The sequence below is a fragment of the Haliotis rubra genome, unplaced genomic scaffold (assembly GCF_003918875.1).
Source record: "Haliotis rubra isolate DU_JTF1 unplaced genomic scaffold, ASM391887v1 Scf75, whole genome shotgun sequence".
In the NCBI taxonomy this organism is placed as follows: Eukaryota; Metazoa; Mollusca; class Gastropoda; order Lepetellida; family Haliotidae; genus Haliotis; species Haliotis rubra.
Genome location: NW_025767468.1, coordinates 2,439,185 through 2,454,760, shown reverse-complemented (window position 1 = coordinate 2,454,760; position 15,576 = coordinate 2,439,185). Strand labels below are relative to the sequence as shown.

Below are 15,576 nucleotides of genomic sequence, written 5' to 3'. Positions count from 1 at the left end.
GTATCTCATTAGATTAAGTGGAATGGTAATTATAAATAACTTTGATATTTGTTCACAACATTTGCAGGTGTTCGGGCTTGCTTCTTTCATCGTGATATTGACCAGGCTTCTACTTGACTGACGTATTTGATACGTTTTTGAAGTTGGAAAAAGTGACAGCTGTCAGTTCAGACTTAACATCTTTGAATATCGGATTGGATTTTCTTCCGCTTTCATTTGTAGTTCTAAAACATATTCGGGAATATCATAGAAATATTGGCGAAACAAAAACATCTTCCCATGGAATGAGATCAGAAAAGTCTAGAAATTTATGGAATGAAATAAGCAAACTGGCGTTTCAGTTGCCAGTTTGGAAAAGGCTAAACCGGAGTTGTTATCTCTCTGGTTGATTACACTGTAGGGTAAGACGTATCCATGTTGGATGAGGATGTGTGGCGTATCGCCGCATGTATAGACATGGCCATCGCATATCTCTGTCTGCCTCCTCAATGTATTGAACAACTGCACCATTGATTCCTGAAATTACGTTACAGGATTGCCCGCTTCCTCAATCAAATCAGTACTACTATAATGAAGTGACGACCCCATGTTCCTCCGCGTAGGCCATGAAGCGATAGCCATCTTGCGGGCAACCGCACGTTTCCATTAAATCGCAATTTCTCTGGCTATTACCCTAGGGTCTGGATAATTTTCCGTAACTTTTCTGCATATCCAGCTCTTCACTATTCATCACGGATGTCCTCCATTAGGTCATGCCAGCAGTCAGCTGGAATTGATCACTTACATCAATCCCTTTGATAGCAGGAACCAGTGTCAGAAGGCTTGTCCTACCGATAGCTGGAACCTCTGAACCATCATGGGTAGTTAGGCGGTAATCGGGAACATTCTGTGCATGTGATTGCGTGTCATCGCCTCGGTCAACGAGTCTTTCTGACATTCCAATCAAAGGTCAGTTGGACAAACTAATCCAAGTGCTGAAGACTTCTAATTATTCCTGTACCTCATGCGGTAACTGCTCGACTTTCTCAGTCTCAGAAGCATCCTGTTATTTTACCTTCACTTGGACGTAAATCAGTCTGACTCTCCGCGCGATAGAAACAAATAGTTATTGATCGAAGATAGCTCAACGAGGAAGAGACCTATGTAGACAGTGTAATTACGAGCAGTCACAGTTATATTTATATGTCTCATTTCTAATTGACACGTGTAGTCTTCTGTGTAAAAATACACATATTGTTAGTGAACTTCAATGATTTTGTCACAGTGGGTCCAATTGTTACAAATCGTATTAAGGCATTTTGGTGGATTAAAATACTCTACCTGAAATATTGACAAGTGTACTGTTTAGTTGATCAATTCTATGAGGGACTCTGGAGTAGTTCCGAGTGAGAGAGGTAATATGTCTTTTACAATATCACAGCGGAGGTCACTCACATTGAATGAGTGAGTATGGTTTTACGCCGGTTTTAGCCGTAATGTTCCTGTAACATCACGGCCTAACGGGATCGGGTGGTCAGGCTCGCTGACTTGGTTGACACATGTCATCGGTTCCCAATAGCGCAGATCGATGCTCAAGCTGTTGATCACTAGATTGTCTGGTTCAGACTCGATTATTTACAGACCGCCGCCATATAGCTGGAATATTGCTGAGTGCGGCGTAAAACTAAACTCACTCAATCACTGTAACATCACGTCAATGACTCCAGGAATTCGTTTTCACATTGTAGCCATTCAGGAAATCACATCGGTCCTTGGGCAAGAGGCATTTTATCAACTAAGTGAATGAGTGAGTATGGTTTTACGCCGTTTTTAGCAATATTTTAGCAATATCACGGCGGTGGACACCAGAAATGGGCTTCACTCATTGTACCCATGTTAGGGCTCGAACCCAGGTCTTCCCCGTGACGATTGAACACTTTAACCACTAGGCTACACCACCGCCCCTTTATCCACTAAGCCACTTCAGGCCATCTATTTTGAATGAGATCGTTGTATAAACTATTTTAGATGTGATAGAGAAAATATCATATATATTGTTTGTTTGAATCTCATGGGACCAAATTTTGAATCGTTTGTGAATTGCTGCTGCACTTAAGGATGTTTACCATAGCGATCTTTTCGATCAACTCGATGCTAATATGAAAAACAATATAACTTTATGAAATGCATACACAGTTTGGAAAAAATCATTATTTAGCCATACACGTATCACATGCTTCATCTAAATATAAATTCTGACAATGCAGATTTTGGACGAAATATATACTGTATTACTTGTTTTTGTGTCACAGGATCCTAGGGTAAGACAAAGCATGCATTTATTTTGTATGTTGTAAAACCTGTGGCTTCAATGGTTCATCAGATATCACCATCTAGCGAATAGATCTAGTCAGGTCATCAGCGATCTTCAACTGGGATCTTCAACAAGCAGATCGGTTTTGGAAAACAATCAGATTGATCTCTGAACCTGCTTGGACTTGCTCTTTTGATGCAACCATGGGTCGTTTAGGTCCCATGTATAGATCGACCAGCTATCCCTGGGTGAGTCACAGGCATAACCTCGTTTGCCCATACCGGTCCCCCCAGCCCCGGACTCCGCTCCCTCCCGGGCCCACTGATCGATGGGGGGGTTTTACAAGAGGAAAAACATGATTGAGAATGTGCGCAACAGGCGGTTGATACGGATGCCTTTGAGTTTAAGGTTGTTTGCGAATATAAATTTGATTTAGACTGATTCAGGTTATGGTGTTACGAGGGCAAACTCTGGAAAATGTAAATTTGAATGATTTTGTTGAGTAGTTAAGATGCAAAAGGTAATTTGTCATGACTGCAATATAAAATACATCACAAATTATGCATGTTTCTTTGTTGACCTAAGGGAAAAAATAAAATATATGTCCATTTTGTTGGTTTCAGCTGCTTATTTCATTAACTTTATTTTTTAATTATATGCATCATGTTCTTGTAATATATTTGTCCAGAGATCGATTTTCACTTAGATGGCATTTTTGACTGATTGAAATGAATGTATTTTTTACATAAAACGTCTACTGGGACTATTTGACTGAATGGCATTAAGTGCGCGAGGGTACTGACCGTGACGTTCTTGGAGAATGGAATCATTGAACATGAAACTCGGCAAATGGCTTATGATAGAGGAATTATTGGCAAAGGCTGAATCTTTTATGTGTGTACCGGTTTTCCAGTCAGTTTATCAGATTATCAGTCTATTTGAAATGTTATCATTATCGTCAAAATCCAAATGGAGCTTCTAGGTTTCTTTGAGAACGAGAGACCTGTTGTCCACAGCCAAATCTTGATATATAGTAATGGCTATGTAATTATTTTGGGCAGACATTATGGTCAATAATCCCACTTTGGTGGAACCATTTATTGATTTATGACGAAGTTAACATGTATTTCTCTTACATAACATTCAGTATATTTAATTTATTGGAAATATTTTTATGTCCGTTCTATTTCACAATTTGAGAAACATGAAACTGATAACTTGAATATAGTGTGGAAAAACTTAAGTATTTGTGGTAAACATTACTTCGAGTTGAATGAAGAGTCATATGTTCTGCCTGTTCATGCTGTCCATGGTGTTGTCTCCGAGAGACCGCTCGGACTCAATTTTAGTTGAAAGTGGAAACAATATAGTGGCGTAAGTCGTAACTGTCTATGGAGCAACCAGTTGTGTGAACCATCAGTGTTGACCATTAAATACACCCTCTTTTTCGAAAAAGGAAATTAACCCTTGAAGATCCGGGTTGGAATTGATCTTCAGCAACCCATAAGAGGCAACTAACTGGATCGGGTGATCAGGCTCGCTGACTTGGTTGACACATGTCATAGTATCCCAATTGCGTAGATCGATGCTCATGATGTTGATCACTGGATTATCTCGTCCAGACTCGATTATTTACAGACCGCCGCCACTCAGCTGGAATATTGCTGACAGAGGCGTTAAACAAAATACAAACAAACACACGAATTAGGACAATGATTCACATTAGGCAGTACACGCGGGCATGGCTGTATTTATGTATACTTCGAAAAGCGTAAACATTGATAAAACGAATGTTTGCATTTGAGGGAGTAATTGGAATATGTATGTCTCAAGGTGTCCTTGTGAATTCGAGCCAAGTGCACCTAAAGTCTTAATAACTGTCTTCCTTTTTCTCTCTCCTCCAATTCTTCTACTGATTGTTAAGATAACACAATTTACTTCTGTGTTAGAACACAGTGCAATAGAGAACGACAAACATGTTATTTGGCGCCAACTGTTAAGGCAGTACATTGCCTCTTGAGGTCGTTCCAATTTCCAACATCATCCACAAGACACGAGTTTCATGCCGTTAAAAACCACAGCTCGAGGTTAATTCGACTAAGACATATGGCTTCGTTGTGAACATCAAACAACGTTCGTTGCACAACGATATTAATGAACGTCTTCAAGGCTTGTTTTACTCTGTTCTCTCATAATAAAACCAATTGTGTTTCTTCTAGAGGATGACAAAAACACCCGCAGTCAATTATTAGGTATTGGAATGGGGTGAAAAAAGACAATTGGAATATACAGAAACTGGCTGTACAAGCCAGCACGTTTATAAGCCATGGTGACAAGAACCTTCACTTATCTGACACAACATGTGAGGGAAACTGTCTCGTAGCTGTTTCGTATATCCCAGCTGTAGGGCAGAGTAGTCGTTTCACGGGGAATGGGAATGGTTCCTGGATCACCACTGTCATCCCTTTCTTGTTGATAACCTTTTGATAGTAATTACGTCGGGCAGGGGAATTGGTGACGAGGACATCTGCTTGAACCAATTGTAGGTCTGGAATGTGAGATTGATGAGTACTGCTTTGTCTTGAATCATATTGGTGACCAGGATTAGTTCCCAGTGTCGGGGTGTCAGTTGGCATCGTGGACTGAACCATTCTGGTCCACTCGGAATATTCCGTTAGGTAAATGGGACCTTAATGGGTTGAAGCTTTGATATTGACTTATACCATCCACCGAATACAAGAATACAATGTAATCTGTACATCCGTGTACAAATCCGTGATCCACAGAGTATCAAGCAGTGTAGGCTTTATAAGACATGCGGAGGGTACTGGATCCACATGGAAGGAGTGGGTGTGGGTGTGTGTGGAGGGGGGGAGCTAGCGTTTTTCCGTTCTCAAAGCATTCCTAGGGTGCTGGATCAGTAGGAGGGATACCATCTGTGTGTATTCTCAAAACATACGAATACGAACGGTACTGAATCCCGTTCCACAGAGCGTTCGTAAAGTTACGAGCAATCGTAGCTAGATAGTTTATCAAAGGCTTACGAATGACCAACACATATGTACTGGATCCGTATGGGGATACCATCTGTGTCTGTTCTCATGACATACACAGGGTACTGGATCCACACGGGGTACCATCTGTGTCTGTTCTCAAGGCATACACAGGGTACTGGATCCAGACAGGGTACCATCTGTATCTGTTCTCAAGACATACCTAGGATTCTCGATCCACACAGAGGATACTATCTTTGCCCGTCCTCAAGAAAAGGTTCATGGGCCCTGCACTGACCTACCTGCAATTTCCAAATGTTCAGTAACAGTATCTTCCATCCATCTTCTTAATAGACCTTTTCCTCTCCAGCATAAAAGTTAAGCAGATAAAAGATCACCGAACGTAGTATCGATGTCTCACAACATAAACTTTACTTCAGTTTGCTTTAACTTTTAATGCATTTTAAGGAATCGTGTTTAATGTGTATGAACGTTTGCGGAATTTGTCCTCGTTCCCCTCGCAGGGGTATAAATGGCGTTAGCTGACGACTGGTAGAGTAAATGCGTGGCCAGTTGAACCACATGATGCAGGATGATCATAAAACCACGGTAAAAGTTGATTCCAGGAAACAATCTCAGCTGAGACATCTTTTCACACCGATTTTCTGTTTTCATTCCTCTCCATAGTGGCATGAAAGAACGTCGTAAAACTCCCAATCCATAAGATGGCCAGCACGCGAGCTGTCAAGTAGGCAGGAATAGATCATCCTGGTTGATTGATTACATCAAGTGTAGCTCGCCTGGACATGTCAATTTGTCAACAGGTGTAGCTGGCCTGGACATGTCAATTTGTCAACAGGTGTAGCTCTCCTGGACATGTCAGTTTGTCAACAAGTGTAGCTGGCCTGGACATGTCAATTTGTCAACAGGTGTAGCTCTCCTGGAAATGTCAGATAGTCAACAGGTGTAGCTGGCCTGGACATGTCAATTTGTCAACAGGTGTAGCTCTCCTGGACATGTCAGTTTGTCAACAGGTGTAGCTGGCCTGGACATGTCAATTTGTCAACACGTGTAGCTCGCCTGGATATGTCAATTTGTCAACAGGTGTAGCTCGCCTGGACATGTCATTCTGTCAACAGCTGTAGCTCGCCTGGACATGTCAGTTTCACAACACGTGTAGCTCTCCTGGACATGTCAGTTTGTCAACAAGTGTAGCTGGCCTGGGCATGTCAATTTGTCAACAGGTGTAGCTCTCCTGGACATGTCAGTTTGTCAACAACTGTAGCTCTCCTGGACATGTCAATTTGTCAACAGGTGTAGCTCGCCTGGATATGTCAACAGTGTAGCTGTAGCTCGCCTGGACATGTCAGTTTCACAACACGTGTAGCTCGCCTGGACATGTTGTCAATTTGTCAACACGTGTAGCTCACCTGGACATAGCAATTTGTCAACAGGTGTAGCTCTTTTATACATATCCAACTGATAGTACATATAGCTCGCATAACATGAAATGGTTCTTTTGAAAAAAGACGAATTAAATCACTATTCCTAATAAATATTTTCTACAGATGAATAAGGATTTGGGGGCGCCTGCATTATACTGTTAAAGTAGCACAGATTTTATTACTTAATTATTCCGGACATGCAATAACTACGTATTTGCATGGCAGTGACGTAATTATGGTAATAGTCATCGTCCATATTTCGTCTTTACATCCGACAGTACCGCATTAATAGCCGTACACTATATATCACAAATAGCAATTTGGTCTTAAATGGTCGTGGATTGCCATTGTGAAATGCGACCATCCATGTTGGTTTACGAACTAAATGATTCATGCAAACACGCATGTTAATTGTTCCATGGAAAGGTTGCCAGTTCTTCCGTACAAGCTTCCCTCTTGCAACCCTGTCACGCACTTATTTGCATAGCTCGGGTTTCTGGCAATGGTTCCATTCGAAATAGCAGCAGTCTTTTTTGCAGAGAAATAAAATGGGTCTCCTGTTGTAAACCGTTCGATGAATTCCAAGTTTATTCCCATGGCGGTATTGATTAACGTGTGTCAACCTGGCTTATGTTCTCTGTTTGGAAAACAAATTCATTTCATAGCATGATCTACAATTCACAAAGGTTGTGGTAACACGGATTTTCCGCCCTCATGGTTTCGCTGGAATGATTGGTCAAAGAGTTTTGATGCCGGTGCTTAAAAGCACGCTCTAAACCCCAGGGTTCGGTGCTTAAGTTAAACATTAGGTCATATGGGGCTCGACTCAATTACTTGAAATACAATACATGAAATTGACGGAATTGTAAATCAAACGGAATCAATGTTTGGACATTTTACGACCGTTGTCGTTTACCCAGCAGCCTTAAACACCGCGCAGCTCCTCTCCAACTGGCCGTTAATGGACTTACGTTGAATAGAGACCTGTGCTATAAGCTGACTTGGAAAGAATAAATAGTCGGTTTCATATTCAGAAGAAAATAAACCCGAGAGGTCAGGTATTAAGCTGCTGAATTCTTAATTCCTAATGTCGTCTATTTCAATGAAAATATCAGCTCGAGATAAACGATTTGGTGATTTACGTTTTGCGTAATCGCGAACATGTTCGGTCATTACTGTCACGTTTGCTTAGCGGGAACAGTTTGCGTTGTCAGATTTCCTTATCGACCGCCTGAGATATAGGCCTTTTTTTAACGTCAAAATGAAGCTATGTATGGGCAGCTCAGTTAGGCGTTCGTGCTTCGAAATCCCAGAGTGAGGAATAAGTAGTGAATAAATTGAGGTAGTAAAGTGCAAACATTCACTAAATGCACTCTCAGTTGTAAAATTTCTCATTCTTTCCTCAAGACGTGAAAGTGTATTACTAAGGCGTTTCCATATCGACGGCTACATGGTACTCCGATGCAATCATTTTCTACTAAACTTCATGATCGACAACGAACTTCGCTATCAACGACGGTTTCACGGCAGTTTTATTATGTGCCATTCAGAAGAGATGATTATCCAAGAGTCATGGCGAATACCAAATTCCAAACTCTTCTGAATCATATCGAATTATTTGCAGGGACAGTGAAATAAACTGCACTATTTCTAACTTTTATTTGCTCGAAATGGCCAACATTTTTTTATCTTTATTCAATAATAAAATATTTACGGTTAAACAGATAAAGTGTTGGCTTCCTACGGATTTAAGAAGGAGGGTGTCATTAAATCGAATTTCATTAAATGATTTTTTTGTTTCTGTATTTAACGAAGCTCCTTCAAAGAAATGGGATTCGGTGATTTCGTTGCTTTGAACTAAAGTTTGGTTTGTTAACAGTGTGGCAACTTGAAGGAGAGTTCAAACTGACGTACATTGAGAAAGGTTTCCTCATGTGTTGAAGTACACAAACTCGGGTGTGTGGGCGTGTGTGCGCGTGCTCGCGTGTGTGTGTGTGGGGGGATACGTGTGGATGAGTTGTGTGTGGATATAGATGTGTTTGCGTGTGTCGGTGTGTGTAGGAGCCATAGTGTCAGCTCACTGTGAAGCAATGAAGTCATTTACCATGCAACCATCACTTTGACGCGTCTCCCTGACTTTCACTTGTTTATTACAGTAGCAACTGGTTACTTTCTACAGTTACAACTGTCTATTTTCTATTACTACAGTTACTACTGTTATTACTACAGTTGCTACTGTTATTACTACAGTTGCTACTTGTATTACTACAGTTACTACTGTTATTACTACAGTTGCTACTGTTATTACTACAGTTACTACTGTTATTACTACAGTTACTACTGTTATTACTACAGTTACTACTACTACATTACTACTGCTATTGCTAAAGTTGCTACTGCTATTGCTACAGTTGCTACTTGTATTACTACAGTTACTACTGTTATTACTACAGTTACTACTGTTATTACTACAGTTGCTACTGTTATTACTACAGTTGCTACTTGTATTAATACAGTTACTACTTTAATTACTACAGTTGCTACTGTTATTACCACAGTTACTACTGTTATAACTACAGTTGCTACTGTTATTACCACAGTTACTACTGTTATTACTACAGTTACTACTGTTATTACCACAGTTACTACTGTTATTACTACAGTTACTACTGTTATTACTACAGTTACTACTGCTATTGCTACAGTTGCTACTGCTATTGCTACAGTTGCTACTTGTATTACTACAGTTACTACTGTTATTCCCACAGTAACTACTGTTTATTACTACAGTTGCTACTGCTATTACTAGAGTTACTATTGTTATTACTACAGTTGCTACCTTTTTTTACTACAATTACTACTGTTATTACTACAGTTACTACGTTATTACTACAGTTGCTACTGGTATTACTACTGCTATTACTACAATCACTACTGCTATTACTACAGTTACTACTGCTTTTACTACAGTTACTACTGCTATTACTACAGTTACTACTGCTATTACTACAGTTACTACTGCTATTACTACAGTTACTACTGCTATTACTACAGTAAAAACTCGTCGCTTTCTACAGTTATTACTGTTAATTGCAACAGCTACAACTGGTAACTCACAACAGTTACTGCAGGTTTCTTTCAGCAGTTACTACTGGCAACGCTTGACATTAGTTTAAATTCAGGATAAACGGTTTTCGACAAACCTAACGTTTTACATGCGTATCAGTATCAGAAATATACATGCCCGAAATAGGAGAATTTCTCAAACAGTGAACGAAGACTGTAACAGTAAACAAACTTGTCTGACAGTAAACAAAGATTTAACTTGTAGGGAAACTAATATTTTCAAATCATACCACCCATTGAGCCATTAGACATGCATGGTTCAAGGTGTAAAATGTTTTTTGAAAATATTGATGAACCAATTTGCAAAATACACATTTATCCGTCGGTGAAATATTTGCCCTTTAATGTAAACAATCCATCTTAAATTCTGTTGTACAATTTAAACATGTCCCTCTTTCAATTTCCAGACGGCCTGCAGGATCTTCACAGCCGGTGTCAAGATGGCTACTTTGGTTACAAGTGTCGCTTCCGGTGTCGATGCAGACGAAGTGAGGTCTGTGACAAGGTGCATGGCAACTGCGTAGGAGGATGCCGGGAAGGCTTCTGGGGACCCGGATGTCAGCTCAGTAAGTTGATTTCAGTTTATTTACTCACCAATTCCCTTTCCTAACCTCCAGGACTGGATAAAGGCCAAATGCGATTTTATGTCTGGGAAAAAACGCCTGCTACAGCCGATACAGGAAATTCAGTGCGTCTCGTTTTGGACACAAAATCAAATCTAAAAAGTTGGCTGGAGTTGTCCGAAAGACGAAAGGTCATCGTCTATTTAGGATTGCAAAGGTGGGGCTAATTTGCCATCAATATGCATCTGATCGTTCTGGAGAGATTTGGTAGGCATCTATTGTGAAATGACTTCCACCCCCCACCGACCTGTTCAAGAACTATAGACGTTTCGACAACTGTCTGGCTTGAAATCATTGGATTGTCCTTCAACTCAGTTAATTGCTAGTGAGAAGGGACACACGTGATTAGAGAAAGTTTGCTTGCGGGTTCACAGTATATATGTTGAAACTAACTTCAGGGATCAAATAATGTCAGTATTCATGTCGGAGGTGGTGTTCATTCTTCTTATAACCTACGAGTAGATGGTTACATGAGGACGATGTCAGTCAGCAGCAGCAGAAACATCAATTTAGACCTACATCAATATCTTCGTTTTGAGGGAAACGTCATGGAATCAGAGTCTACATCTCACCTGTTGACCATAATGACAGGTTTGTCGTCCAAACACTAATTCATGCATTAGAATGTATGTAAATAATCGAGTCTGGACTTATAATCCAGTGGCATTAAGCATTATCAGCGAGCCTGATAACCGATCCCGCTATCTCGTTTGACAAGCATGGGTTGCTGAAGACCAATGCTACCCTGGATCTTCACGGGTCTTGACTGATAGATGGAATAGTCGCGAGTAGTTATCCGTTGAAGGTGACGTTTTATATTTACTTTGAAAAGGTTTAATCAAAGCTGCTGGAACTATCAGTTGGTCAGTGCATACCCACTTTAAAAAAGTCCCAGCCCATTAATACAATTCTCTTATCCTTCAAGAAACAAATACAAGGTAGTGATGTTATAAAGTCAGCCGAAACCCATCCGACAACTATTCTGGTCGTCGTAAATTTTAGAATTAAGCTGATTTATGCGGTCTGGCTAGGATAGGGCCATAAATGTAACTGATTAATCCAGCATGGCCATACAAATAAAAGTTTAATTCAATAAGCTCATGTCAAACTTTCAAATCCTGGGAAATTAGTTTAAACGAAGAACGCCTTTTTAACATTACCCTTGAAACGCCAGACTGACCTAGAACCTGGCAAGGGAAAACAATCCCCATCAACTTCCCAAGCAGATCCCAAAGTCATATGTCCTCAACTCAACACGCTCAACAGCAGAGATCATGAATGACAGTTCTTGGTCAGATACTGGATAAGTTACGCAAGAAGCTCTCGGGAGAATCATCGTATTTAACATTCTACTTGTAACCAGGCCCCCAACCCAGACGCGATTCTTTCAACATTACTCAAGGTAAATAAATTGTTTGTAACACATTGGTGTTTCGTCCAGAGTAACGTGGAACAGGATCTTTCCCTGAGGTAGACCTTGGTGGGAAGTTGCATGATGTGCAGAGAATGGAAGCGCGTTGTTAACTTGTGTTTCATGTGTGTGGCTCGAGCAATCGTCTTGTTCCGCACCTTGGAGTAGACAAATCCCTTGTGTCGGATCGAAATCCCTGTCTGAGCTCGTCAATATTTCTGGATGAATCTTACAGTCATAGTATAAATCCTTGCTTCTGTGATAAGTGGGTTTTATGACCACAATAAGCAAGTAATTATAGTCTTCCGCGTGACTGCTCTAAAACAAGATGCAATGAGAATCTTAACGGTCATTGTCTGTGCAGTATGTGATGTATTGTGTCCAATATCGAAAAAGATAAATCTGACATGTGTGTGTTTTAGCTTAACGTCTAGAAACGCTGTAGAGGTTATGTCAAGGCGACTTGAGTCTGTAAACTTTCCAGAAAAGTTTAATGATGGATTGAGCGGAATGATTTATATATACTTCTGAACATACATAGCTCACCTGTTTTTAGGACGTCAATTTGTAAAAGCAAATTCAATTTGAAAATCGTTAAGAGTTTGTAATATGTTTTCACTCCGAGACCACAAGGCCTAGAAGGTTTAGGTTTGTACGAATGGTACTGATTATAAGAAGATTCTGGTTTGTTCAATGCATCATAGTCGAGAGTTCAACTTTTACTCCAGAACCTTTTGATCGATTGATTCGGGTTTTTTTGAAGAATTTCCTGATCATGAAAATGGCTTACGTTTTTCGAAACGAAAAAGGGAAATCCTGTAAATATTGCAAAATGATTCAAAGTTGAGTAAATTATTTGAAGTATAACACCCAGAAAGATGACGTTTTGTTCCTGTGGAAATGATCGTACGATGTTTGGACTTTCTTCACTGCATTCTGAACGTAATCCAACTTTAGCGGAAACGGTATTTTGTATTTGATGGATGAAGCTAAAACGGTTTGGGGATGGTCAAAACCGGTAAAGATTATTGAAGGTGTCAACATAGAAAATGTCAGATTTTTTGTGCTAATTTTTCTTTTAAATCATCTTCATCGTTCAGTGTTTAAGTGGTTCTTTTAGAATGTGTAGAAAGGAAGTTTTTTGCAAGTATTTATGACGAAACGCAGTTTCAATCAGTTTTAAGTGTGGGTACTCTACGTTTGTTGTAATAGATGATACAAAATATTGTAATAATATATTTAGAAAGGGGAGTACGCTGTTGTCGATTTTAACTACATCAAAGTTATTAGATTTTTTAACGGGATGGTATACACCTGTCTCAAATAGACAATACACAAGAAGTTAATCGAGATAAAGCATTTGTAACTACGTGCAAGTCGCTAGCGTCAGGATTTCGAACTGTTTCGGTTGCTGCAGGACTTATCGAACTGTGTCACTAGTGTCGGGATTTGCTGCTACTAGTGTCTCCTTTGCTCGCTTCAGGATTTACGTCTCTGTTGCTCGCTTTAGGATTTACGTCTCTGTTGCTTGCTTCAGGATTTTCACTTTAGGATTTATGTCTGTGTTGCACGTTTCAGGGTTTACGTCTCTGTTGCTCCCTTTTGGATTTACGTCTCTGTTGTTCACTTTAGGATTTACGCCTCTGTTGCTCGTTTCAGGGTTTACGTCTCTGTTGCTCGTTTCAGGGTATACGTCTCTGTTGCTCTCTTTAGGATTTACGTCTCTGTTGCTCGTTTCAGGGTTTACGTCTCTGTTGCTCTCTTTAGGATTTACGTCTCTGTTGCTCGTTTCAGGGTTTACGTCTCTGTTGCTCTCTTTAGGATTTACGTCTCTGTTGCTCGTTTCAGGGTTTACGTCTCTGTTGCTCTCTTTAGGATTTACGTCTCTGTTGCTCGTTTCAGGGTTTACGTCTCTGTTGCTCGCTTTAGGATTTACGTCTCTGTTGCTCGTTTCAGGGTTTACGTCTCTGTTGTTCGCTTTAGGATTTACGTCTCTGTTGCTCGTTTCAGGGTTTACGTCTCTGTTGTTCGCTTTAGGATTTACGTCTCTGTTGCTCGTTTCAGGGTTTACGCCTCTGTTGCTCGTTTCAGGGTATACGTCTCTGTTGCTCTCTTTAGGATTTACGTCTCTGTTGCTCGTTTCAGGGTTTACGTCTCTGTTGCTCGTTTCAGGGTTTACGTCTCTGTTGCTCTCTTTAGGATTTACGCCTCTGTTGCTCGTTTCAGGGTTTACGTCTCTGTTGCTCGCTTTAGGATTTACGTCTCTGTTGCTCGTTTCAGGATTTACGTCTCTTTGCGTCTCTGTTGCTCGCCTTTTGCTCGTTTCCAGGGTTTACGTCTCTGTTGCTCGCTTTAGGATTTACGTCTCTGTTGCTCGCTCGTTTCAGGGTTTACGTCTCTGTTGCTCTGCTTCCCAGGGTTTACGTCTCTGTTGCCGCTTTCAGGATTTACGTCTCTGTTGCTCGCTTTAGGTTTACGCCTCTGCTGCTCGTTTCAGGGTATACGTCTCTGTTGCTCTCTTTAGGATTTACGCCTCTGTTGCTCGCTTTTACGTCTCTGTTGCTTGCTCTTTAGGATTTACGTCTCTGTTGCTCGTTTCAGGGTTTACGTCTCTGTTGTTCGCTTTAGGATTTACGTCTCTGTTGCTCGTTTCAGGGTTTACGTCTCTGTTGCTCTCTTTAGGATTTACGTCTCTGTTGCTCGTTTCAGGGTTTACGTCTCTGTTGCTCTCTTTAGGATTTACGCCTCTGTTGCTCGTTTCAGGGTATACGTCTCTGTTGCTCTCTTTTAGGATTTACGTCTCTGCTTGCTCGTTTCAGGGTTTACGTCTCTGTTGCCTCTTTAGGATTTACGCCTCTGTTGCCTGTTTCAGGGTTTACGTCTCTGTTGCTCTCTTTAGGATTTACGTCTCTGTTGCCTCGCTCCCAGGGCATACGTCTCTGTTGCTCGCTTTAGGATTTACGCCTCTGTTGCTTGCTTTAGGATTTACGTCTCTGTTGCTCGTTTCCAGGATTTACGTCTCTGTTGCCTGCTTTAGGATTTTACGTCCTGTTGCTCTGCTTTGGATTTACGTCTCTGTTGCTCGCTCTGGGTTTACGTCTCTGTTGCTCGTTTCAGGGTTTACGTCTCTGTTGCTCTCTTTAGGATTTACGCCTCTGTTGCTCGTTTCAGGGTTTACGTCTCTGTTGCTCTCTTTAGGATTTACGTCTCTGTTGCTCGTTTCAGGGTATACGTCTCTGTTGCTCGTTTCAGGGTTTACGTCTCTGTTGCTCTCTTTAGGATTTACGTCTCTGTTGCTCATTTCAGGGTTTACGTCTCTGTTGCTCTCTTTAGGATTTACGCCTCTGTTGCTCATTTCAGGGTATACGTCTCTGTTGCTCTCTTTAGGATTTACGAGTCTCTGCTTGCTCGTTTCAGGGTTTACGTCTCTGTTGCTCGCTACAGGGTTATTGCGTCTCTGTTGCTCATTTCAGGGTTTACGTCTCTGTTGCTCTCTTTAGGATTTACGAGTCTTTTGCTCGTTTCAGGGTTTACGTCTCTGTTGCTCTCTTTGGGATTTACGTCTCTGTTGCTCGTTTCAGGGTTTACGTCTCTGTTGCTCTTTTTAGGATTTACGCCTCTGTTGCTCGCTTCAGGGTATACGTCTCTGTTGCTTGCTTTAGGATTTACGTCTCTGTTGCTCGTT

The 15,576-nt window shown here is 40.9% G+C and overlaps 1 protein-coding gene across 1 annotated transcript in view; it reads left to right on the top strand.

Annotated features, from left to right (window-relative positions):
- The window catches only part of LOC124260087 (receptor-type tyrosine-protein phosphatase T-like), a 205,708-nt gene that overhangs the window by 81,112 nt on the left and 109,020 nt on the right, over nucleotides 1–15,576 (top strand). The window contains 1 exon segment of the mRNA XM_046694336.1: nucleotides 10,265–10,423. Coding sequence (XP_046550292.1) covers nucleotides 10,265–10,423 — 159 coding nt within the window.